The sequence below is a fragment of the Strix uralensis genome, chromosome 6 (genome assembly GCF_047716275.1).
Source record: "Strix uralensis isolate ZFMK-TIS-50842 chromosome 6, bStrUra1, whole genome shotgun sequence".
Classification (NCBI taxonomy): Eukaryota; Metazoa; Chordata; class Aves; order Strigiformes; family Strigidae; genus Strix; species Strix uralensis.
In genome coordinates this window covers 32,190,575-32,213,708 of record NC_133977.1, presented here as the reverse complement: position 1 = coordinate 32,213,708, position 23,134 = coordinate 32,190,575, and the positions used below count along the sequence as shown (strand labels likewise).

The window sequence follows — 23,134 nt, the reverse complement described above, 5'->3', positions numbered from 1 at the left end:
CCGGACATCCCCACGGCTCGAGAGGAGCAGGCGGGCTGTTAAAAACCAGGAGCAATGCGGAGGGCGGACGGCGAGTCCCAGCAGAGCCGATGGGGAGCTGGGGGTCTCCCCACGCTCCCGGGCCCCGCTGAAGCCGCCCCGGGGCCGCGCGGTACCCACGGCGGAGCCCGCCGCGTCCCTCCCCCTGGCCCCGTTCCCGGGGCGGGGCCGCCTCCCGCCCTGCCCGCGGCGGGCCCGTCCCTCCGCCCCGGGGCTGCCCCGGCCCCTGCGCCCCGGGGGGCGGCGGGGCGGGCCGGGGGAGGGCTCGCCAGGCTCCGGCGCCCCGGCCCGGCCAACCCGCGGCCACCGGGGCTGAGCCATAAAAGCGCCGGGAGCCGCCGGGGCCGCGGCTCCAGTTGGCCGTAGCCGTCCCCGGCGCGCCTCGGGGTGGGCAGCCCGGCTGGCCCCCTCCTGCCGCCCGGCCTCCCCCAGCCCCAGGGACCGCGCCGGCGCCGGGCCCCCTCCCCGCCCGCCACCCCCAAGATGCTGTTTTGGCACACGCAGCCGGAGCACTACAACCAGCACTCGACCGGCAGCTACCTGCGGTGAGTCCCCGCCCGCCCCGGGCAGCGTCAGAGCCGCGGGGGTGCCCGCCGGCCTCGGGTCGGGGGTCGGGGGGGGGCGGGTGTCCTCCAGCCCCCATCCCCAAAACCGCCCCCTCGCCCCCCGCCCGGCCGAGACCCCGCGGCCAGCGGAGCCACCGCTCCGCCCGGGGTTAGCGCTGCTGACTCCTTGGGCTCTTTTTTCTTTTTTTCCTCCCCTTATTTTCTTTATTTTCTTTTTTTTTTTTTTTTCCTTCTATTTAATTAGCGCCTAGTTAGACGACGATCCGCAGTTTTGCTTTATTGCTTTTGCCGGCTTCTCTCTTCCCAAGGGCTTGGGTAGCGCATTTCAAAGCGAGAAGGTGCGGCAGTTGCAAAGCACTGTCAAAAGTCTGTGGCAAACGTCTGCTGGCAAACTAAGAGGGCATCCAGTTTTCTTAAGATGGGATTTCTTTCTCTTCTTTTTAGGACGATGGGTAAAAAGCTCAGAATTTCACTTTCTGAACTTGTCTAAACCAGCTTTTTCCTGCCTCCACACAGTTGCGTTTAATTAAATGTGCCTAATTTAAGCACAAGGGCTGCTAAACAATAGTCTGTAGCATGTGTAGCACAAACCCGTATTTCCTCCCTCCAAAAGACAACAAAGTGGACAACTTTGGGAATTTCCTTTCTGCTGGGTGCTTATGAATTTTTTTTTTTTTCTGAATATGTAAAGCTGAGCTCTCAGCTGGTGTCAGTTGCTGCTGCTCCACTGAAGTGAGATTTTGCTGAATTGCAGCGGTGGAGAACCTGGCTATGGCCCAAGAGCCTTGCTTTCAAAATATACCCCCAAATAACCACTGTTGAGAAAACACTGAGTTTGTCTGGCGAAGCACTTCGAGCACAGATAATACTTCCCTTTCAAGGAGATGTGCAATTCTGCTCTCTATCAGTGTTTTTGCAAAGGTCTTTTTTTTACTAAATAATAATCTCTCATTATCAAATGATACAATACCATGAGATTCTTGCTTTCTGGCAGCTTCTCTGCTTCTTCACCTCCTCCCTCTATCCCAGTAAGTCTGTTTTAACAACAAAAGTCTTGTTTTCTCTTGCTTTGTGCTTGCAAACCTGGTTAGTTTAGGACAGTGAGAATGGTAGTAGCAGAGGAGCATCAGCATTGGTACTTGTGTGTACAGTCTCTCTCTGCATTAAAGAGCATTTATGGTGCTCAGGCTGCTTCATTAACTCCATGGATTTGTAGCATGAGTGCTAGAAGATCACCAAGTCTGGGTCAGGCTTAAGCCTACAATTCAAATTCATTTAACTGGCCAGAAAACACATTAGATTATTTTTGCTGGCTTGATTCTAGCTGGGGGGATAAGGGATGCCTGATCTGTCAGGAAGGCTGCTAGTGTGGAGGTAACCTGTGCATGTTTTAGGAACAAAGTTCAGCTGTAGTGAGTGTGTGCCGCTGTGACTGTGGTGTTTTTGATCTGGGACTAAAAGCCCTAAAACCGGTTTTATGGCAGCAATGGCCTCAGGTGTTTTGGGGAAGGTCAGTTGAATAAAACACTTGTTTTTTTTGTAGGGACCTCCAATTCTGGCCAATTCACTCTCCATGGGAATGTGTCAAGACATTAATTTCTAGAGGGGCGTTTTTCTGTTGAGCTGTGCCTTTCTGAAGGCTCTTCTTACCTATTTGTAGCGACTTCCCAGAGGAAGCTAAAATAGTACAATCCTTGAAGTAGCTATAGGAAAAGTTTGTATCAATCATACTTTGCAGAGATCAAACACTTTGTGTGCATCTGAGACATCTGTGTAAATTCTACCATACATCAATGGTATCAGTAGTTCTAGCAAGACAATACTACAGAAAAATCCTCATAAATCTTCATTTATTTTTATGGAAACCTGGTATGTATTTTACTCTCTGTTCTGCCAGCTGACTGAACTCTCAAATAACTTTCTCCCTTCCCAGGTAAGCGGACTAACTTGGTTAAGACCAGAACTAGTAAAACTTTAACATAAAGCTGAAACTTGGGAGAGTTTTAAGGGTTCCCCCCCTTTTGCTTTTTTTTTTTAAGGATGGGAACTGCTGTAAAAGCTTTCTTTTTCCAAAACTTCATTTGCAACTCTTGAGTGAAGAGAGCTGAACAAATATTGTGATGACTTATATAGCTATAACTTAGAAATTCTTTTAAGCCTTGATCTGTTGCTCACATTTCTAAGTTCCAAACACTTTTAATAAGGTGAAATGTTTTATAAGGGCTTGATCCAGTGCAAAGGATACCACCAGCCATTAGTTCAAATGCTGTAGGAATAAAAATGTGATTAACCTGTGTGGCTTCATCAGTGCTTTAATATGCTGAAGCTTTCCAGAAAACAAATCGTGGTTTCCTCCATGGTTATGGTCTTCAGCGATCAGACAGCTGTTCCAGCAAGTGTAGGGGTGTTAAGAGCCCAATGTGAAATACGATATTTGAATTTTGACTTCCTCTTGCCTATATTTCTCAACTGTTTCACATGAGTCGTACAAATTCCTCACCCTTAACTGTTAAACCTGGGTGTGATTTTGTGCACTGTTTTCTGCAGGACTGCAGAAGCTTTCAGGCTTCAGAGTTTTTGACATGTTCTCATCTGTAAAGCAGCACTCGTTCCAATAGCACTGTGCCAGACAAGTGCATTAAGAGCAAATGTTGGCATCCGGGGTGAGTGAGATGACTCTGTGGAGCAGTATCAGATCGTCAGTGTGTGTGGAGCAATACTATCTATTTCAGAAATTTACTGCAGGCATTTCTGTCACTTCATTACTGTAGTAAATCATCATAGCTAAGGGGGGAAAAAAAACCCTCTCTATGGCTGCAGTTAGGCAAGAGCTGTGATTATGTCAGTAATGCCAGTAAGCAAATGGGGCTGGATGCCTTTGAGTTGGGTGATGATATGGAGGAGGTGGTGTCAGAAGAGAGCATGGAAACAGAGATCGGTGCTTTTTTTCTCTCCTATCTGTATCTGAAATGGCACAGTTTGTTCTCTGGCTTTATTTTGCCATAAATAGGAGTTTTGTGTTTGAACCAGGCACTTCAGCACTTTGCTATAAACTGCTGCACCGTTTCACTCATAACTTGTGTAGCCTTCAAGGCTGTGGGTGCTATGAGTGAGCACAGGGTGGATCATTAACTGAACAGGCAAGGAAAAAATTCTTAATGCCCTTTCCATAGGGACCATGCCTGTACATGCTGGCATGTTCCTGAACAGTTTTTTCTTCAAGCCTTTTGTGTATGGGATTACTGAAAGGAGCAGAACTGCAGCCTCTGTAATGGGAGTCTCAAGTCCTCACACATGTGGAGGAAATGGAGGAGAAGAAAGAAAATCACTTCTTATTCTGAACTGCCTGTGTTCAACATAATCCTCCTAATTTGGAAGGATATTAATGTTGTAAGTAGGCAGACACAATGATCAGAAATGTTAGCAACATGGGAAAGGCTAATGTGGTTCTTCAGTATCAGACACGCTGAGATAAGGATGCTTATTCCTGACGTCTCATTTTGTGCTAATCATTCTGTTGTGCCTTCACCCTTGCTAATACCCGTTCTGCTTGGGGATTAGTGTGGGTTGGAATCAGTCTGGCACTAAATCAGCAGGCAGGTTGACATGAACATTTTGTAAAGGAGTGAGAACTGGGACTGTGTACAGGTCCTAGTGAAGCTGCTCCTGAGCATCTGTGTGTGCATTTATGAAAGTAGCCCAATGCTGACTGAAGAGCTACGTGATTCCTTGGGACCAGGTTTATTAGAGTGCAGAGAGATGTTATGAGTCAACTAACCCAGCGGTTCATGCCATCATTTACCTGAGTACCTCCTTTTTACACCAGAGCTGTGTCAGCTCCTAACCCTTGGCTGCTACCTGAAGACATTTTACTAATCTGACATTCAGCTATCAAAATAAAGTGCTCTTTCTTGCCTTTTTTTTTCTGAAAGGCTTTCATTTAAGAACCCAAGAACTCTTAAACAAATGTACTTCCACAAGGATGAAGAATCTATTTTTGATAATTTTTTTTCTCATCAGGAAGACTGCTTAGCTGAAAAGTAGATCTGATTTACATTTAAAAACATAAATTAATTCTCAGAAATACTTTTTGTCTAATGTTGTGTTCTTTCAGGTCCAGTGCTGACATCCTAGAAGCAGAAGTTATACAGACCAAATTCTTTCTTTTTTAGCTGTCATAACTCGGTGTTTCAACAGAGACCATCTCTGTAATCTCAGACCATGAGAATCAACTGCAAATTGAGGCTAGGATATTCCATTAAGTCTTTGTAACTAAATGTGTGTGAATTGTATGTTGCAGAGATGTTCTTGCACTGCCGATCTTCAAGCAGGAAGAACCACAGCTGTCTCCTGAGAACGATGCCAAACTGCCACCCTTTCAGTATGTTCTCTGCACAGCCACATCACCTGCTGTGAAACTGCATGAAGAAACCCTGACCTACCTCAACCAAGGTAGGGTTTGTACTACACTGAAGGAGGGCATATTTCCTGGGAACAATCCATGAGAGAGAGATTTAATCCCATACTTGTGCCTTACCGGGAGGGCAGCGGGATGGGAAAAAGAGGGATAGAGATGGGGAAGGGGGATGGAGGAAAGGAGGAATATTTAATTTTTCACATTTATACAGGATTGTCAACTGTTATAAAATAGTGAAGTACCACTGATTTAACTGTTGACTTAAAGCAGCATTATAGCATGCACAGTTCCCTGTGGTCAGGTACTGGCTTGATCTCAGACAACTTAAACTGCAGCCTCCTACCTTAATTTTAAAAGGCCAAATTAATTAAGCAGATTGGAAAATTTTGAGTTGGGGAGGGATTTTAACATCGCAAGTCCCCGCGGACTGCTGGTGGGCATTGCCAGAGAATGAGATAGCAGGTATCCAAGGGCTCCTTGGTCTGGGCAGAGTGTGACATTGCTCTCACTGGCTGGGTGATGTGGCTCTGCTCTGCTCAGTCCCAAACTTGACAAGTTGCTGGGGTTCAGTGCATCAAGGTCCTCTATAACTGACCTCACAGGATAATTTTTACTCCTGGATAAACAAGCACTGTGTGTTTCTCGAGGCTTTTTTCCCCCCTTTGGCAGAATTTGTGCAGACACATCTGTGGCTGGAATTTGGCTGTCACTTTGCAGCACCTCCTGTGCACGGGTCCCAGGGGGATCAGACCTCGCCAGGCACAAATTATGCTAAAACTTACTCCACTTTTTTTCTGTCAGGTTGTAAACGAGGGCATTAGCCTAGCGACAAGCTGAAGGCTGTGCACACTGTTACTGAGATCCTCTCCTGCTTCAGGACACTGCCCCAGCTCTTTAAGCTTTGTGCACTGAGCATGAAGCTCACTCAGGTGCCTCTCTGGCTAGGTTTCTCTCAATGCTTGTGCAAATCAGAGCCCTGACCTCCCTTGGACTCTGACCTCGGGTGCAGCTGTCTGCTGGATCTGTGTTGCTAGCTGGTAGAGACCCATGGAGCCCACACAGAAAGATCAGCTAAGTGCTGCAGACTCTACCCAAGGAGCCAGATGCTTTCTGTCACATAAACTGGCACTGTGTTGTCTCCCAGAATCCAAAGATACTTGAGATTTGTGACTGTATCTTCCCAGTTTATCCATCCAAATACATCAGACCCCAGGAGGTGCTATGGGGCATATCAAGGGTGAGATGGAAATGAATCTTTCTGTGAAACACAATTCTTTCCTGTTTCAGAGTAAAAAATTTTCTGTTGTGAAAAGCAGTTGATGGCCAAATGTTTTAGCGTACATGAGGCAGTGCCTACTTTTTTACCTTATAGAAGGGCAAAAGTTAGACAGCTCTTTACACAATAACTGAGTTTTTTAAAAACTGTATGACTAGAGCAGTCTACATTTTCCTATGCAAAGTAAGCCTGTTACTGCCTTTGCAGATAGACCATGTTGTGTTAGGCTTTCTCCTGCTTACTATTGCAAGGAGTTGTCTCCTGCTCCATCTTAACACAGTACTGACCTGTTTCCTCAGTAGACCACCAGTTCTTGGATACCTTCTGCATCAGCCTTTCATCCCTCAAGGGGGGAGGTGGGATGTTTCCTTGCAGAATACATCCTGGAGAGCATGAGGCTGGAGAGGCCTGGAGGAATGAAGCAGGGGTGAGGCTGTCAGGAGCTGTGCAGTGAGGCAGAGTTGGGAAGGGGCTGGGGAAGAAGTGGGTGCTCCTTAGTGCTGTTGGCTTGTTACAGTGGATGGAAACAGCACCTTTTCCCAGAGGGTCTTTGGGGTGATTGATGGTAAGAGGTGGTGCCTCTCCTGTCAGTTTGAATGGCTTACTGCTTTCTGTTCCTCTTGGCAGGAGCTTCACATCTGCCTGCCACCTTCTCAGGAGCATCCTTACCTCATTTATTTAAGCTCCCAAGAAATTTGTCATCTTCCTTGCACTGAGACTCTCTGGGTTTCTTAAAAAAAACCTCTTGAAATTCAAGGCTCTCTGTATGTAGATTTTTTTTTTTTTTACCTTGAGATCTTGCAATGTACCTTCTTAAAAAGTCATTCTGCTCCACTCCAGCAGGTTGCTTCAGAGTCCACACCACTGGCTGCACTCTTGCTCCGAGCATTGACCCTTCTTGGTAGCAAGGGCAGGCCTTGAGAGTAAATTCATCTGATATGTAGTCTACCTTGATACTAAGTCCCTTTGACCAAAATCGCTTGCCTGTGCCAGTTAGGAAAGAGGGACTGGAGTCTGCTCCCATGTGGACGTGAGCTGCTGTGAGGATCTTGTGGGTTTATTGATCTACAGCTATGGGGAGAAGAGGATGCTGGACACACCTTTCAACCAGCTGTGGTCAGAGCTGGGGAGTCTTAATTGCTGTTGGCAGGATATCAGCGAGGACATAACCTGGGGTTAAAAAGAGATGAGGATTGGTCTTGCAATTCCAGGACAAAGAATCAACTTGAATTGGCAGGTAACCTCCCATTTCACTTAGAGGTTTCTGTTTAGGAATTTTTACACAAATGGGTATTTGGTCTTTTTCATGACATCTGTGCCAGAAGCATGTTCCTCATGCATTGACCTTCTGGAATAAAAAATAGGAGGTGTGTCTATTTAAAAGCAAAAAATAAGTCAAATTTTCTTTTCCTTTCAGCATCACTTCTCTGTGGGAACCACTTTTGATTCTTGAGCTATATAATTTCCCAGCAGGTACCTGTTGTGTAGGTATTTTCCCATCTCTTCTCCAAAACCAGAGAGGGTGCTGCAACTCTTTGCTTTGACCTGCTCAACACAAGCCAGGGAATCCCACCCAGGTGCTGCCACACTGGTCTTAGTAGTCCTGCCTGAGCTGGAGCTAAGTGGAAGTTGAAGGCTCTGACAGAAAATTAATCCCATTAATAGAATTGTGTTGTTTGAGCCTGAAGAGGTGTGTCAAGGGGATCTCGAGGCAGCCCAGGTCTCTGGAGCCAATACTCATGGCACAGCAAAGAGCTGACTCCAGAGCACTGTGACCCCACTGCAGTCCCATAGCCATCTCCTGAAACAATTTAGACCATTCCCTACACTTTATTGCCTTATGCTGTCTGTAAGCAAAGGGATACCTCTTGCACCTTACCCTCTTTCTGTGCTTATCATGGTTTGGCCAAACACTGTTACATAAAACTTCCCTTCTTCCTTGTATGCTTGAGTTTTGTGATGGATTACTTTAGCAAATGGCTAACTTCATTAATGGATGTCCCTCCACCCTGTCTGGGCTGGTGGGAGTGTCAGTCATAGCTGGCTCCTAGTAGGGCAGATACAAAGGCACAGTGGCTGTCCCAGCTCCAACAAAGCAATTCACATTTAGTGTAGTTACCCAAATTGCAAGGACTGGCTTTGGGGTTTTCTGCTTGCTGGGTGACTTTTGCCACTTGCTGTCCAAATGTTGCTTCCTGACTTGAGCTCTTCACCACTCAGTTACTGACCTTTTGTCACAGTGAAGCAGCTCTGCTCCCTGCCCTGAAGCACTTACTCCACATGTGACTGGTTCAATGGTGGTTGGAGTGGACCAGCTCAGGAGATAGTCCATGTGCAGAACTGGGTAGAAGAAAGGTCAGGTCTAACAGAGCTGTGGAGTGGGGAAAACTGGAAGAACTGTGTAGTAAATTGAAGGCCAAGTTGCATAGCAGAGATAAGAGGAACCAGTGGAGAGATTCAGGCAAGATCTGAAAGCTTTTCATATGGGCTAGAAAGAAGGGCTGTCCAGTGGCTGTGTTTGTGTACAAACATGAGACGGATGGGAGAGGGCTCCAGGCTTGTGGAGCATAATGAGTTATCATGAGCCTTGATTCTTGCTGGGTAGACCCAGAGAGATGGTCAGTGGCATTGAGGAGAAAGATCTTTGGCTTGGGCTCTTCACAAGGGTGAAGGAGGAAGCTGAGAGGACCGGTGTTTTCAGCAAGGGCAGGGGAAGCATTTGTGTGGGAGCATAAGGGAATGAGCTTAACTGTTGTGTTAAGTTGACTTGGGGACATTCGGCAGTGGCAGGCTCCCAAGCTTGTCTGCTCCAGTTTGAAACCGTGAGTGCTCGCTGGCTGCAGCTCTAGAACCATCCTGTAAATGAAGTAACTACAGTCAAATCCTTAGCTTGGTTTCCAAAGACTGACTCATTACACTTGTCTTTCCTGATCTCGTCCCCCCTGCCTTCCCACATTCCTTGAAACTGGAGCCAGAGCCCTGCTAGCCCAAATTGAACATGCCCTAAGGATTAGCAAACTAAGATCAGTTTCTACATTAAGAGATCTTTACTGGACCTCAGGAGGATTACTCATCTGATGGGACAAAGTAGAGAGTTATTAGTATGGTGTCTTAACACCACTCCACCTTCAGTCCATGAAACTGGTAAAGGTGGTGTCCTCACGTTAGGAGCTGCTGCTGGCATCGCTCCTTTGGTCAGGGATCGCATCTGTCAACAGGGCTACACTGTCCAGAAGTCTGCAGCACAAACATCGCCTAACGTTTTTGGAACTAGCCCGCCTTTTAGCACTATTTCAGTGTCTCTTGTGGATAGGGATTTTCAGACAAACAATCAACTAGCAACCATATTACAAACCACTGCTTTAGCAAGAAGGCTTGATGCAGTTGCATATTCCATGGTCTGCAGTCATATGGGGTGTGGTTTGACCATGGCTGGTTCAAACTAGTTTCAAACACGGACAGAAATGAGAGCAATGAAGGTGGTTCCAGAAATTGCCCTAGGAGGAATGCGGAGGAAACAAGCACTGTACAGTAGATCTGAATGCTAATAAATGTGAGGAAATAAAATCATTCCTTTAAAAAACAAAAAGCCAAAAAAACACAAAAACCTGAAAGTCATTGCCCAAGGGAATCAGCTTGTAGTGCCAGACCACATGTGGACTGTGAGTTATTCAAGTCATGATTTTGTTTCATGACCAGCATTGGGTTGGCTCAGAGCCTCAGATCTAAATTACTCCAAATAGAGGGTGGTTAAGGTTGTTGGGAGAGGGTCACTGAGAGCAGGCTGTGTGATAAATCCAGCCCTGTTGCCCAGTGGTTCTTCAGAGTAACTGGCTGTCACCTGCTTGTAAAGTTTTCCTGGGCTCTGTTCAGCTCTCCAGTTCTGCAGTATGTGACTTGTGGTTCTTGGCCACGTGAGGATTTTAGTATACAGCTGGTTAGGGTTAGGAAGGCTGGCCATCTCTGCTTTACAGTGTCTTCCAGAAGTCATCTTTATTGCCAGTCCTAGACAGTTCAGAAAACAAGCCAAAAACCCAAACCATGAGAGAAAACCACTAACATCTGAGAAGACCTGTGATGATATTGGGAGTATTGCTGTAGAGGTGCATAAGCAACAGATGCCTCATGAAGCTAAAGATGGACTTAGTTTGAGTCTGGGTCACACCCCAAATTTCAGTCCTCAGGTGCAAGGCACATATCCAGGTTCAAGACACGTGTGCATAAACTGGTACACTTTAAGCTGTGCTGCATTTAAAATCATCTGGGTGTTGTTCTGCCTCAGCTCACTGCAGACATGTTCTGGTTTTTCCTCCAAAGAAAGGTGGAGAAGGCACTGGGCAATGAGCAGCTGAAGAGGACACTCTGAAGCCAGTTGCTAATTGCTTGGGTAGGAGGTGAAATCACTTACAACAGAAGGCAAAAGAGAACCTTTGCCTCCCTTAAAAAGTCCAAAGTTCAAATTCGGTTGTCTAATCTTCTACAGCCGGAGAACCCGGTTTTAAACACTGGGATGCATGGTAAATGAAAAAAGCTGTTTTGTATTGACGTTAACTCCTACGTAATTGAGTTTTTATGGGGTCACAACTGTCTGAATGTTTGTAGTTTTCCTGGAACAATTCTTTATTTGCCTAAATGAAGTGTAGAGAAGGCTGAGTGACCAGCTCTGCTTGAGTGTACTTCTGGTTTAATTATAGCTCTGTTTGTGGGGATATTTTTGCTTTGTCCCATGCTAAGAACTGCCTTTTTCCCTAACAATTGCTGCCATTACTGACCAGCCCCTAGGTACTTCAAGGAGCTCTGCTGCTGGTGACCTCTTCTGTTTGAACATGCGCTCCATCCTTGCCTGAGATCAGAGGCACAACAATGACTTTGTGTCACTGAGACTATGAATATCAGGTGCTCCCTGGTGGCTGCCCACCTATGCATCCTTCATCCCTGATTACTATGGGGTACCATACTGCTCCTTGACCCCTTTCCACTCTGTTCCTGGGTTTGGAGGGCTTAAAAAACGGCTAACAAAGCTGGTTTGTCTTTTCCATTTCTGAGACTGGCTACTTGGTGGTTTTGGTTCTTGTGGTGCACCTCTTCATCTTTGGAGAAGGAATTTGTCTCCTGCTTGACTTTGAAGACAGCTCTGAGTAGGTTTTGGTGTCTCAGCTGAAGCCATTAATTGTGCTAGCAGCAATTTCCCCATATGTCTGGCAGCTCTGTCTTCACTTGGCAGCTCAGGATAAACAACCCTGTCTCCAAACCACACCATCCCTAAGCTCACTATGAATCTTGTTTCAGATGACAGGGCACCTCTGCATAAGTAGAGCATCTGACTTCTGTTGTCCCTAGGAAGCTAGAATCTCAGTTGTCTTTTAACCAAGAGGCTGTTTTCTATTCTTTCTGTAATCCTTTCTTCTGTTGCTAACATCTGGATGAAATTCAAATAGGATTGTGAACTTGCTGGATTGTAGCCTGTGTACAACTCCTACTGGAAGACCCTAGACTGCATTTTCTTCTCCCACTTCCATAAATCTTCAATATCTGTGAAGGAAGGAAGAGCTCAGATGTTCCTCTGACTGTAGTGAGAAGTAAGAGAATATCTGTAAGATTTTTTTCTTGTATTTCATGTCACACTTCTACTTTCCCCCATTATTCATATCTACTTTGAGATTCCTGTAATTATGATAGTGAAATTTTTGCCTGTGATTTTACAGTATTTGATGTTTGTATCAATGTACCTACCAATCTGAGGTGATGTGGAAATTTTCCAGTTAGCTCTCTCTAATTTGCAGTGTCCTAAAAGATCACATTTTAGGTATCGATAAGAAGCTTGAGAAATAATGTAGTTGTGACATGATTAGCTGTTTTTATAGGAATAATATGATTTTTTTTTTCTAAAGAGGCTGGAAAAAACCACCTCTTTTTCCCCTTTACTTACTACCAAGCATTTAAGTGCTTTTGAAACTAGACAGCAAGTACCCGAGCAGTGAGATTCCTCTTGTAGCTTAGTGCCACATTTGTGACTGGTGTGAAAGGTACAGTCTGCTTTGATGGCGTGGTTGCCAATCACATCTTCTCCCCTGCTCTGTGGTAGGCACTGACTGAGCAGCCACGTGTGGGAGTGGGACTTGCTTTCTCCCAGTTTCTTACTGGAGAAACATGGTGAAGGAAGTGACTTACCTGAGGGCATCTGAGGGAGCTGCTGGGTAGGGTTAGGAGTCATACTCAGCTCTTCTGCATCCCTCTTCAGCACCCTCGCCTGGGACCATTCTTCTTAGTTATCTGAAACTCAAGTAAATATTACACACAAACCTACTCTTACAGAGCCATAAAACCTGTTGTCCAAATTGACTTAGAACAGGTTGAAACCAGAAAAAGCCTGTGTTTTTTACTTACACAGAGGGGGCTGAGGTTTTCTGAGCTGGAAGATGTGACTAAGATAGTCCTAGGTGTTTCAAGTACATGCTAGAGAAGTGGAAATACAGGAAGAAATTATTTTCACAGGGCAGATACTTCTTCAGCCTTCCATCATAAGTCCCTAATTTCTTCACTGACTAATTTGTATTAAAAATCAAAGTTTATACCGTGGCTTAGACTAGGTAGGGTCCAACAAAGTGGATGAGGTCTAGGCAAGAGAAGCCCAAGTGCGTACAGTGGACTTAGCAGTGGGAATGTTTCTGTGTCTACTGGCTGCTTTTGTGTCCTTGATTCAAAGCTAGGCTGTAGTCTCAGAGGAATTAAATGTACATCCCTCTCTTTTGAGTGGAAACCACTGTAAATGAGGAGTTTCTGTTAGTGCCTGTTAGCTATGAAGTGTCACCACTGTAAAACAGACCATCTTCAAAAGTCTGGGAAGAGTAGGGCTCAGCCAAATGTTCATATAGTAAATGAGCACTGAAATTTTCTTGCAGCAAACTTGGCTCCGAGGCATGTGTTTGGTTTTCCCACAAGAAAGAGGTAGGGAAAGAGAAAGAAGGGGACAAAGAAACCCCCTCGAGTTGAGGGCAGATTGTAAAAGGAGGAAAAACATAGGAAGAGACATGATGACAGTGAAGCATGATGACAGTGAAGCTCTATGGTGTGGTAGTAGAATTAGTAGTTGAATTGATTTGCTTTGTTCCTGTAGTCTTGCTGCCCCGGTGGTAGTGGAAAGTAGGACAGGCATCCTCAGTGTTTGACTTGGATGGGTACTGAAACACAGTGGAGCTAAGGTAGCTTTGGTGCAAAGTTAAACAGGCAGGAGGCAGGTGAAGGGCAAGACTGTGAATACTAAAGCAAGGCACGTGTAAATTGGGGTGGTACTTGTCACAGTACAAACAAGTTTGGGAGGAGACCACACAAAAGAGAGTTAGTGAGAATTGGTCATGACTGGGCAGCTTGATATGGATACGAAATGGACACAGAAACTGGGAAGGTATGGCCAGGAAAGGGCTGGCTATATTCACCCTGCTCCATCTCTGGGTGCTTATAACTGGGTGCTGTACTGAAGATGAGATGTGGGACAAGATGGGCCTGCAGTGTTAGGATGACTCTTGTGTTCCTTTTACATTTCCTGAACCACAGTTGGTCCTCCTTTGCAGGATTTCCATGTTCCTAGCATAGTGGGTACTTTCAGGGTGGCCTATTGTGTAGTTGGTGAATTCATAATATCCACTGGATAAACATCTCCTACAGCATCTTGTCAAATGAGGCTGCAATAAGCAACTGCAGAATATCCACTGCCATTTGTGGCCCAGGGAGGGAGGATTCTGCCCTTGCTCCTTGTCCTGCAGAGTGTCTGCACATGGGACACTTCAGCAAGTCTTATGCTAAGTTTTATTTTTGCTTTTGTCTGTCTAAAAAGGTGTGGGCAATCAAGCATGTGAGTTCAGATGCCAGCTCTGTTGCTCTTGCCTGTTTGCCCTGGGGGTTCATTAATCTTTCTTGTCAGAGGAATCTTTGTGTGTGCCTGATGCCCTGAATAGTTGCATTTGGCTGTTTCAAAGGTGATCCTCCTGCCTGCTGGATGTGCTTCAGTTTGGGAGGATAAATGCTTTCTTTTTTTTTTTTTTTTTCTGCCCCCTCCTTCTGCATGCTGCATTTGACTGTCAACATTCCTTTGCCTTTATCTGTGCACTATTTAGGATGTCCATATAAAGTTGCTAAATGGAATTTTTATTGACCAGTCTGGCTTAATAATCAAACAGTTTCCAGGCTGGTTTTGTCTAGTGCTGTGTGGATCCATTCTGAGAAAGAGGACTCGCAGTTGGCTTTTTTTTTTCTTTCCACAGACTTTAGTTGGTGATATTGCTTAGTCTAAGGTTAGGGTTTAATTAATTGCTGGAAAGGCAAGCAGACTATTTAGCTAAAGTAAATCATATTGGTCTGGAATATCAGCATCCTAATTGGAAATTAGCGTATCGTATCGGTGTATTGTGCAGAAAACCACAAAATGCGTAGTGCAAATGGCCCTTGAAACCTAACACCAAAACAAAAAAAAAGCAAGCAGGATATTGTGGTTGTGTAGCAAATAATCTTTGAGCAAAATGTAACTTTGAGCTTGAAATAATGATAATCTTTTATAATCAGAAATCACCTAAAATTCCTGATGGCTGACTAAATTCCAGCAATGGAAATCGGTTAGGCTGTTACGGCTTGTACCTTTTGAACAGGTGAAAGCGTTCCCATGTTGAGCTAAACTATTTTTCATCCATAGCAAATTGTTGCCTTTCAGTTCTTTTGTCCCCAAACTAAGTGGTCATGCCCGCATTTAATGTGTGTTAATTACCAGAGACAATAAAAATGAAATGTAAACAGTCTGTAAGTCCTCTTTAAGATAGATGCAATTGCTTTATGAATCACCAAGCAGGAACTCTCTGGACCTGGGTGGTTACTACTTTGCTGGATACTACTCTTGTTTGTAAAGCAGAGTTGCTCAAACTCTAGCCTAGGAGGAGATTGCATAAATTTGCTGTTGCTCAGGGAATGTCTGTTCAAAACACAAATTACAGCGTATCATCACCCGCCCAGGTTTTTATTGGTGGCCCTGAAGCTCTCAGTGAAGCTGTGAGACAAATTGCATCTCAGGAATTTACTGTGGTTTTCTAAATACTTATTACCGTTCTGTTCTCTGCCTGAGGTAAGGAAGAAGGGTTGTGGCAAGCTCTGTGCGAAGGGAGCACTGGGTTGCGCAGCCAGCTATGCTGGGGATTTGCTTGCAAAATGTCCTCTTTGTTTCAGGTAGTGACAGAGATGCTTTAGGTGCTGTTGTATGCACGTGTCCAATATTACAGTGTGACCGGAGACCAGACTGGTCACTACCTTTGAAGCTGTCTTGAACCTGTGGTGCAGCTATGGCCAATGTTGAGAGCATGGAAGGAAAAAGGTTTCAGCAAGTTGCTGGCCTTTAGCACTGGGTTTAAGACTAACATTCAGCAATGCTGGATATCATTCTGGTAAAAGGACACTGCTCTAAAACTGCCACCGCTGCTCTCCATTGCCACAGATGTTTCCTTTTCATGCTCTTCTTTCTATCTGAGTCCCGTGAATGTTAAACCCTTGTCAGCTGAGGACCAGGTATTGCCTTGGTCAAGGTCAGACTATTCAATCAAATCTTTGCGGAGTCTCAGCATTGGTACCCTCTGCCCCTGTGTTTATACAAAAAAGAATTATCTTTATCCCAGCTGAAACCAGGACACCCTGTCTCCAGCTTTACCACCAAGCATTGACTTAGAAAGATGGTAGTCTAACTTGTATTAATCTGTATTTCTATCTGAGACAGATGGAAAAACAGTATAGGGGAACTATCTATATTTCAGCTATATGTTTTGGGCGTAGCTAGTTGCAGTCTGTCTTGGGAAGTGGGAATACAGTTTCTTTTAGTCACACTTGCAGCCAGATTTCTCTACAGATTTAGATACCTGAGTAAGAATGACCTGCTACTTATTTAACTTTAGCAAAAAATTGTCAGTCTATGCCTGCTAATGCTGGTGAGTCAGTGATGCAGGATTCATAGCTGATCAGGGTACCAGAGCCTTGAGTGACTTCTTTGCCCTCTTTGATGCCAGGGGGAGTTCAGTTTTCTTCAGGTTAGGTCACTTTATTTTACTAAGGGATCTTGTTTTCCAGCATCCAAGTTTTGATTCTTTAAGGCTTTTTTTTCCCCCTGCAATCGTTATAATTACAGGGCTGAGATTGTAATTCACCATTTCAGAGTTTTACTAGTGGTGATGGTGGAAAACATAGGATAAACAAGGTTTGGAAGGTGTTTTTCAAGAAAAAAAATATAATCGAAGCAGTTTGGTGCTATAAAAGTACAAGTATTTGAATGCTGTCCATACTATCCCAATGAATTATGGGTGTCATTAACCACAAAGCAATGAATTTGCTGGAATAATTTGTAGGGAGAATTAATTTTTCAGAATCAGTACCAAAACATTTATATATAAAGGAATTGTGAGGAATTAGGACCAAATTCTCACTGACAGAGTTCCACGAAGAGGGAAATAAACTGCATGTTTCCTGAAACTTGGCTGGAAGCAGTCTTGTTTTGATAACAGTTCAGTGTAGTAACTGGAGTGAGACATTCAGAGGTCAAGGGGAAAGCAGTTAGCATAAAATACCATTTCGATTGAGGTTTTTCATGGCGTAAACTGAGTTCCAGGGCTTACATCAGATGACCCATATATCTTTCATCAAAGCATTTTATTTCCTCTTTGGCTTTCCATTTAATATTAACTCTGTCTCTGCTACAGTTTCTTTTTTACCAGTGAGCAGAATCTAACTCCATCCAAGCCGAATCCCACCTGTTAGGAGAAGATGTGCAGTGCCTGCTTCTGTCAGGTTGCAGTATTGTTCCTATCTCATGCAAGTGGTTGAAGGTGCATGCTGAAGAGTTTTTGAGTGCTTGATGCTAGTTTGAAAGGAACATGGCTGATGTTTTTATGCCCATTATTTTCTTTTGTCTCATTGGAACTACAAATAAGCAAATCAAGCTGACCAAAGAATAAGAGTGTATCAGTGCACAAAGGTGTCCCCAAAACTTGCTCGTTCCTGAGATACTTGCTGAAGGGCTGTCAGTGCTTCATGTTCTACCATTGCCTTCCTCTATAGTACAGCTCATGCCACTTAATTTCTCTGTCCCCGTTACCCCATCTGAGTACAGTCATAGATGTATTTTACTGTCTCTTGGGTGCTCATGGTCTCAATTCCTAAATTGATTTTCCGTAATGATTAATTAGCTTCATATTTACTTGGGAATGAACTATAAGTGCAAGAGATGCTTGCCTGTGTAAATTTGTTTGAGGCAATGAACTGTATCACTGTCTGCAGACTGAGCCATTGAGTGGCCAAGTACCTCAGACAACGTAGATACACATGTATACACAGGTACATAGTAAAACACATGAGGCACTTAGGGACATGGATTAGTGGTGGACTTGATAGTGCTAGGTTAATGGTTGGACTTGATGATCTTAAGGGTCTTTTCTAACCTAACTGATTCTATGATTGATTCTATGAGAGAAAACCAGTTTTGGGAACCTGAGCCTGATCTTTTTGTGCTAATATAACAGTATTGCTTATGCAGGGAGATGTGAAGCTCTCTCTAAAAATTGCCAAGTGAACAATATTAACATGTATCCGCAGAAGCATTAGAAAGTTGCTTGAGTTAAAGTGTGGAAGACCTCAGTTTCAGGACTGTGGTTTATGAAATCCACTTTTGTTCTCCAGCAGTCTTCAAAGGAAGGTCACTGTTGTCATTTTGGTTTATTTAAGTGCAAGGAGATGGGTTAAGTTCTATGCATGTTTTCACTGCTTAATTTGGTACTTCATGTAGTTTAGGTTTATTCTCCCCTCTCCTCTCCCCATGCCCTAAGCCACTTGCTGGATTCAAGGGTCATTTCCTGTTTGCAGAACTCCTATTGACATCAGTAGGAGTGTTGTGCAAACATTTGGAGCTTCAGTATGGCTTCTCTTTCATTTTTTTTTTTGTTTTTGCCAGCGAGCTGAATAAGCACAATGATCCCTGTGCTGTAGTGATATAGTCTGTACTCACACGGACAACCATAAGATCTGGGATTCCCAAGAGGGAATCTGCCTGAAACACAGTGCCTTTCTGACACATCTGCTGTCATAAGTCTTCTATTTCTAGATCTAGATCCAGAAGTGTAGCAGTTTTTGTCTCTGCTGGTAGCAACTGCTTAGAGGGAGATATATCTGCTTTGCAGTTTTCTGCAGGGCCAGTTTTGCAGAGGTACTGGTTGAGCCAGAAAACCCAAACTGGTCTCCTTCGTGTTGCCTACCTTGTCAAACCCTCTACATTTTTCAGTAAAAGGGAGGGATAGCAAGATGAACAAGAAAAACTAGCTATAAGGTATACATATGCTCCATTAATCTGCATGATACTGTCCTGCCTCTGTACCGGCTGTAGGTTTATTGTAAAGAGTTGGTCCTATACAATGAGCTTTTGTGCTGCCTTAGCCATTTGTGCATAAGGTATTGAGACACCAGTCTCCTTTGTCTGCTGTCAGCCTTGGAGCGAGATGTTATTTCATAAACTAGTTAACTAAATTCTACTGAACTGGCTAAATTCCTCATGCTGAGGGAGGTGGGGTGCTGGAGTATGAATTCCCTTCCTGGAATTGGTCCTTGCACATGCTGTAATACCTATTGCTGCTTCCACGTGCATGTCTGATGGAATATTTATGCCCTGGGCAGCCACATTCAAGGTCTTATGGAACAAATCTTGTATTTCTGGTTCACCGAAACACCTTACAGGCCTGACTGCTCTCTGAAGAAGGCGAGATTTTGCCCGAGTTGCTATCCTCTGTAGAATAGTGCCTAGACCTGTCGTGCCAGCAGCTCTTCACACAATTTCAGCAGAAGGGACAGGCAAAGGCAGTGCTGTTACAGCTACGTGACACGGGGACAACTGTCTCAAACACCTTGGTGACTTTCTGAAGGGTGACCAAAAACTGTAGCAGCCTCGGGAGACAGACTATCGATGCCCGAACTGAGAGCTTTTAGTTGCCAAAAGACAAACCTTCCCCTCAGATTTCTGCTGTGCTTTAGTGCCTACTCGATTACTGGGGCAAATGCATTATGTTACCAAAAATGAGCTTTCCCTGATCAAACGTATGCTTTATTAGCCACGTAAATGCCAGCATGACTCTCTCATTGCTACAACATATTAAACACCTTGGAAATGTTTCCTTAAACTCTAGGTCAGTCTTATGAAATCCGTCTACTTGAGAATAGGAAATTGGGAGAGTTTCAAGATTTAAACACAAAATATGTAAAGGTAAGGAGAAATATAGATTTCTTTTCTTCCTGCTACTACATACAGCCTCTAATGAAGGGCCTGACCTTGCTCACACTGAGACAATGGAAAATAGTTTGCCGTTGTTTTTAATGGGAGCAGGGCTGATGGAGTTGTTGAGTACTAGTTTCACGGGACTATGCAGCTTGGCTTTACAGGGCTTTAGGGGAAACTTTATTCTGTTTGTGATCAAGACCCCAGAGTTTCACTGTGAATATTAGGTTCAGGGGAATCCCAAAGTTCAGAGGTGAACATGGTCAAAACTGCTGAGAGGCAGACTTGCCTCCCTTCTTAACCCCAGCAACATGCCTGGGTTTTTACGTGTCAGATAGAGGACCCTGGTGTTTACATCATTCTGCCATGCAGATTCTGCATAGTTCCAGTTTACTTTGGTAATGAGCATAATTATGAACATATAGAACTTGATTGTTTGGTTTTGGGGATTTTTTTGTTGTTTCGCCCCTCCCAAAATAGTTCAAATTCAAAAACTTTGGTCCAGACCTTGGTTCTGGATCCAACCTTCAAGCCTTCCTCTCCCCAGTTCTTGGCTGTTCTGCCTCAGGATTTCTTTTGCGACGTGGGGCTAGTTGCAAAATTTGGATTCCAATCTGGATTTCAGATGTTGTCTGAGTTTAGGCAGTTCTCTATTTGTCTTTTGGCCCATTTTAGGAAGCATGTGGATTGGGATTCCAATTTTGCAGGCGTTCCCACTGTGGCTGGCTTGCTTCTTGGAGCTAGGGTTTGATTTGGGCTTTTCTCAGGTTGATTGGCAAAAATTGCTCACTCATTTGATATGAAAGTCCCCAGCAGGAGCATGGACTTGAGAAACTGGGATGTAAGGGGTCATTAACTCATCCAAGTGTAGCACTCTGAATATAAAAAACAATATATTAGTTAAGAGTACTTTGTACTTGTCTGCCCTGGGGATTGCCTTTATTCCAGCCTTTTTTCTCCAGTTATTGACATGGCTGCACCATTGCAGGCCAGAGATGAAAAGTCTCCTGTTACAGAAGCTTTCCTATTCTACACTTGTTTAACTACACTGGGGCAAATCCAATGACTGGCTGTTAATGGCTGGAATCAAGTTTAATTCCCACTGACAAGGTGTCTGGGCTTGTCAGCTCCACCGGTGCAGGGACAGATGAGCTGGCTTTCATGTTTGCTAATCAGAGTGGGATATACTGGGGTTGGGGCATGGTACAGACACATCAAATATTTCTCCCATGTGAGCCATTTTGGGTGTGGAGGCAGTATAGTGATGTTTACATGGTGTGACACCTAAGATTAGGTGGACATTGCTATAATGCTTCCAGACCAAATCCCAGAAAGCTGTACAGGGTTGCAGTATGCAGTGTAAACATGCTCTGTGAAGGGGAAAGTGTGTTGCTCTCTCACTCAGGGGCCCCTTAGGAATTTGATAAACATGGTCCACTTAGGTGGACCCTCTACTCCCCTCATGAATGGGGGTGAGAAACATAACAGATCAGCTTTTTCTTCTACACTGGAAAACCAAAGTCATATCAAGAGAAGGGCTTTTGGATCACATTGTTTATCTTGCTATCTTTTCTTAACAGAGCATAATTCGTGTAGTTTTCCATGATCGACGCCTGCAGTACACAGAGCATCAGCAGCTCGAGGGCTGGAGGTGGAGTCGGCCTGGGGACCGCATTCTTGATATAGGTGAGACTATTTCATTATGGTTCCTGTGCAGTGTTTGGAAGCAAGATGCTGAATGATGTATGGAGAATTTGTATGTGTGTTGAGGTTTTTTATATCCTACTCTCTTAAGAATCCTGTATGTCTTTGGGTGGGAAGGAGATCTAGCACTATAGGTCTCAAATAGATATATCATTGGTGGCTTGGCTTTTCACATGCATCTTGTAATTGTATGGAAATGCTTTCTCTTCTTCAATTTAATATTTTTAAAATTTTAGGGGTTTTCTTCTACAGATATTCCGCTGTCAGTTGGTATCTTGGATCCCAGAGCCAGCCCAACCCAGTTGAATACTGTTGAATTCCTGTGGGATCCATCAAAGAGAGCCTCAGCATTCATTCAGGTAAGAGAGAAGTGATATTTCTGTGATAAATACAGTGGTGAAATATCTTATAAAGACCTGGAGAGTTATGGTAGCCAGGACATGAAGAGAGAAAGATGCTAATGATAATATACAAACTCAAGTGACAATCACGTATAATGAATTTGTAGGATACTTGCTAAAACAACTTGCCAGCTACTTGCTAGCTTTGGAGTACTACCTGCTATAGCTAGGATTTTCTTCTTGAAAAAATTTGGTGTTATTTTCTAAGCATGGGTTTTGTCTGGAGGAAACTGTTCACAACCTGTTAGTTTTGCTTGTTTTTCCATTTCATGAGTGTTCCTTGTCTGAAACGCCAACTATCTGTTTTTAATCTGTATGTGGGATTTACTTAAGTCAAAGGATACTTTTCCTGATGCTCTGTTTCTTTCCGGGCTGCTTGTTCTTCTAATTGTTTTGTCCTGAGGAACACAAATGAAAACATATTAACTCTTCTGCCTCTGAGTTTCTCGGGAGGAGCCAAAACTTCATGTTCAGGCAAAATCTGAAATTCAGATTTTTCAAAGCTTCCAACTGTCTCCAGAGATGAGCACAACTTTTGTTTTGCCAGGTACATTGCATCAGTACAGAATTTACTCCACGGAAGCATGGAGGAGAGAAAGGGGTACCCTTCCGGGTGCAAATCGACACCTTTAAGCAGAATGAAAACGGGGAATATACAGAACACTTGCATTCTGCAAGCTGCCAGATCAAAGTGTTCAAGGTATGAGGTAGTTTTGGCTTTGTCATTAACTAGATTAAGACACAGGAACATGTCCAATTTTTAAATTGTGTAGGAGAGGTGTAAATAGTGGAGTAAAAGAACAGACTTTTAACTGGGTATGCTTAAGATCTTAAACAGGACTCTTGCACACAAAGTGATATAAACACTGAACTGCACAGCAATTCTAGTTAAATTCAAATGACCCAAGTGCTGCACCAAGACTTAGGCTAGTCTATTGTGCCTTGAACACTATACAAATATGGGGTTATTTAGGGTATTCACTATGTTCTGGTGCTCCTAGGCAATCAAGACATTATGGCATCTCCAGTTTCTTTGATTCAATCCTTCATGAACGATGAGAGTGTGTCTTGGAGATTTTAATTTTTAAATGCCCTTTGCTTGTTGCAACAGATTCCTTCTCCATGCTTGACAAGAGGTAATGGCCTCAAGTTGCGCCAGGGAAGGTTTAGACTAGATATTAGGAAGTATTTCTTTACAGAACGGGTAGTCAGGCATTGGAATGGGCTGCCCAGGGAGGTGGAGTGCCCATCTCTGGAGGTGTTCAAGAGGCGGGTTGACATAGCACTTAGGGATATGGTGTAGTTGGGATCTGTCAGTGCTGGGTTAATGGTTGGAGTAGATGATCTTCAAGGTCCCTTCCAACCTAGATGATTCTGTGATTCTGTGCTACCTGGGGAGAGAAGGATTCAGAGAGAAAAGTATCTCTGAAGCTCCTTATCTGGGCATGG

At 44.2% G+C, this 23,134-nt stretch overlaps 1 protein-coding gene across 1 annotated transcript in view; it reads left to right on the top strand.

Annotated features, from left to right (window-relative positions):
* Positions 1-391: 391 nt before the first annotated feature.
* TFCP2L1 (transcription factor CP2 like 1) overlaps positions 392-23,134 on the top strand; it is a 38,156-nt gene continuing 15,413 nt past the window's right edge. The window contains exons 1-6 of the mRNA XM_074873567.1: positions 392-584; positions 4,906-5,057; positions 19,492-19,568; positions 21,161-21,266; positions 21,537-21,643; positions 22,233-22,385. Coding sequence (XP_074729668.1) covers positions 523-584; positions 4,906-5,057; positions 19,492-19,568; positions 21,161-21,266; positions 21,537-21,643; positions 22,233-22,385 — 657 coding nt within the window. The 5' untranslated portion in view covers positions 392-522. The remainder of the gene's footprint in view (positions 585-4,905; positions 5,058-19,491; positions 19,569-21,160; positions 21,267-21,536; positions 21,644-22,232; positions 22,386-23,134) is intronic.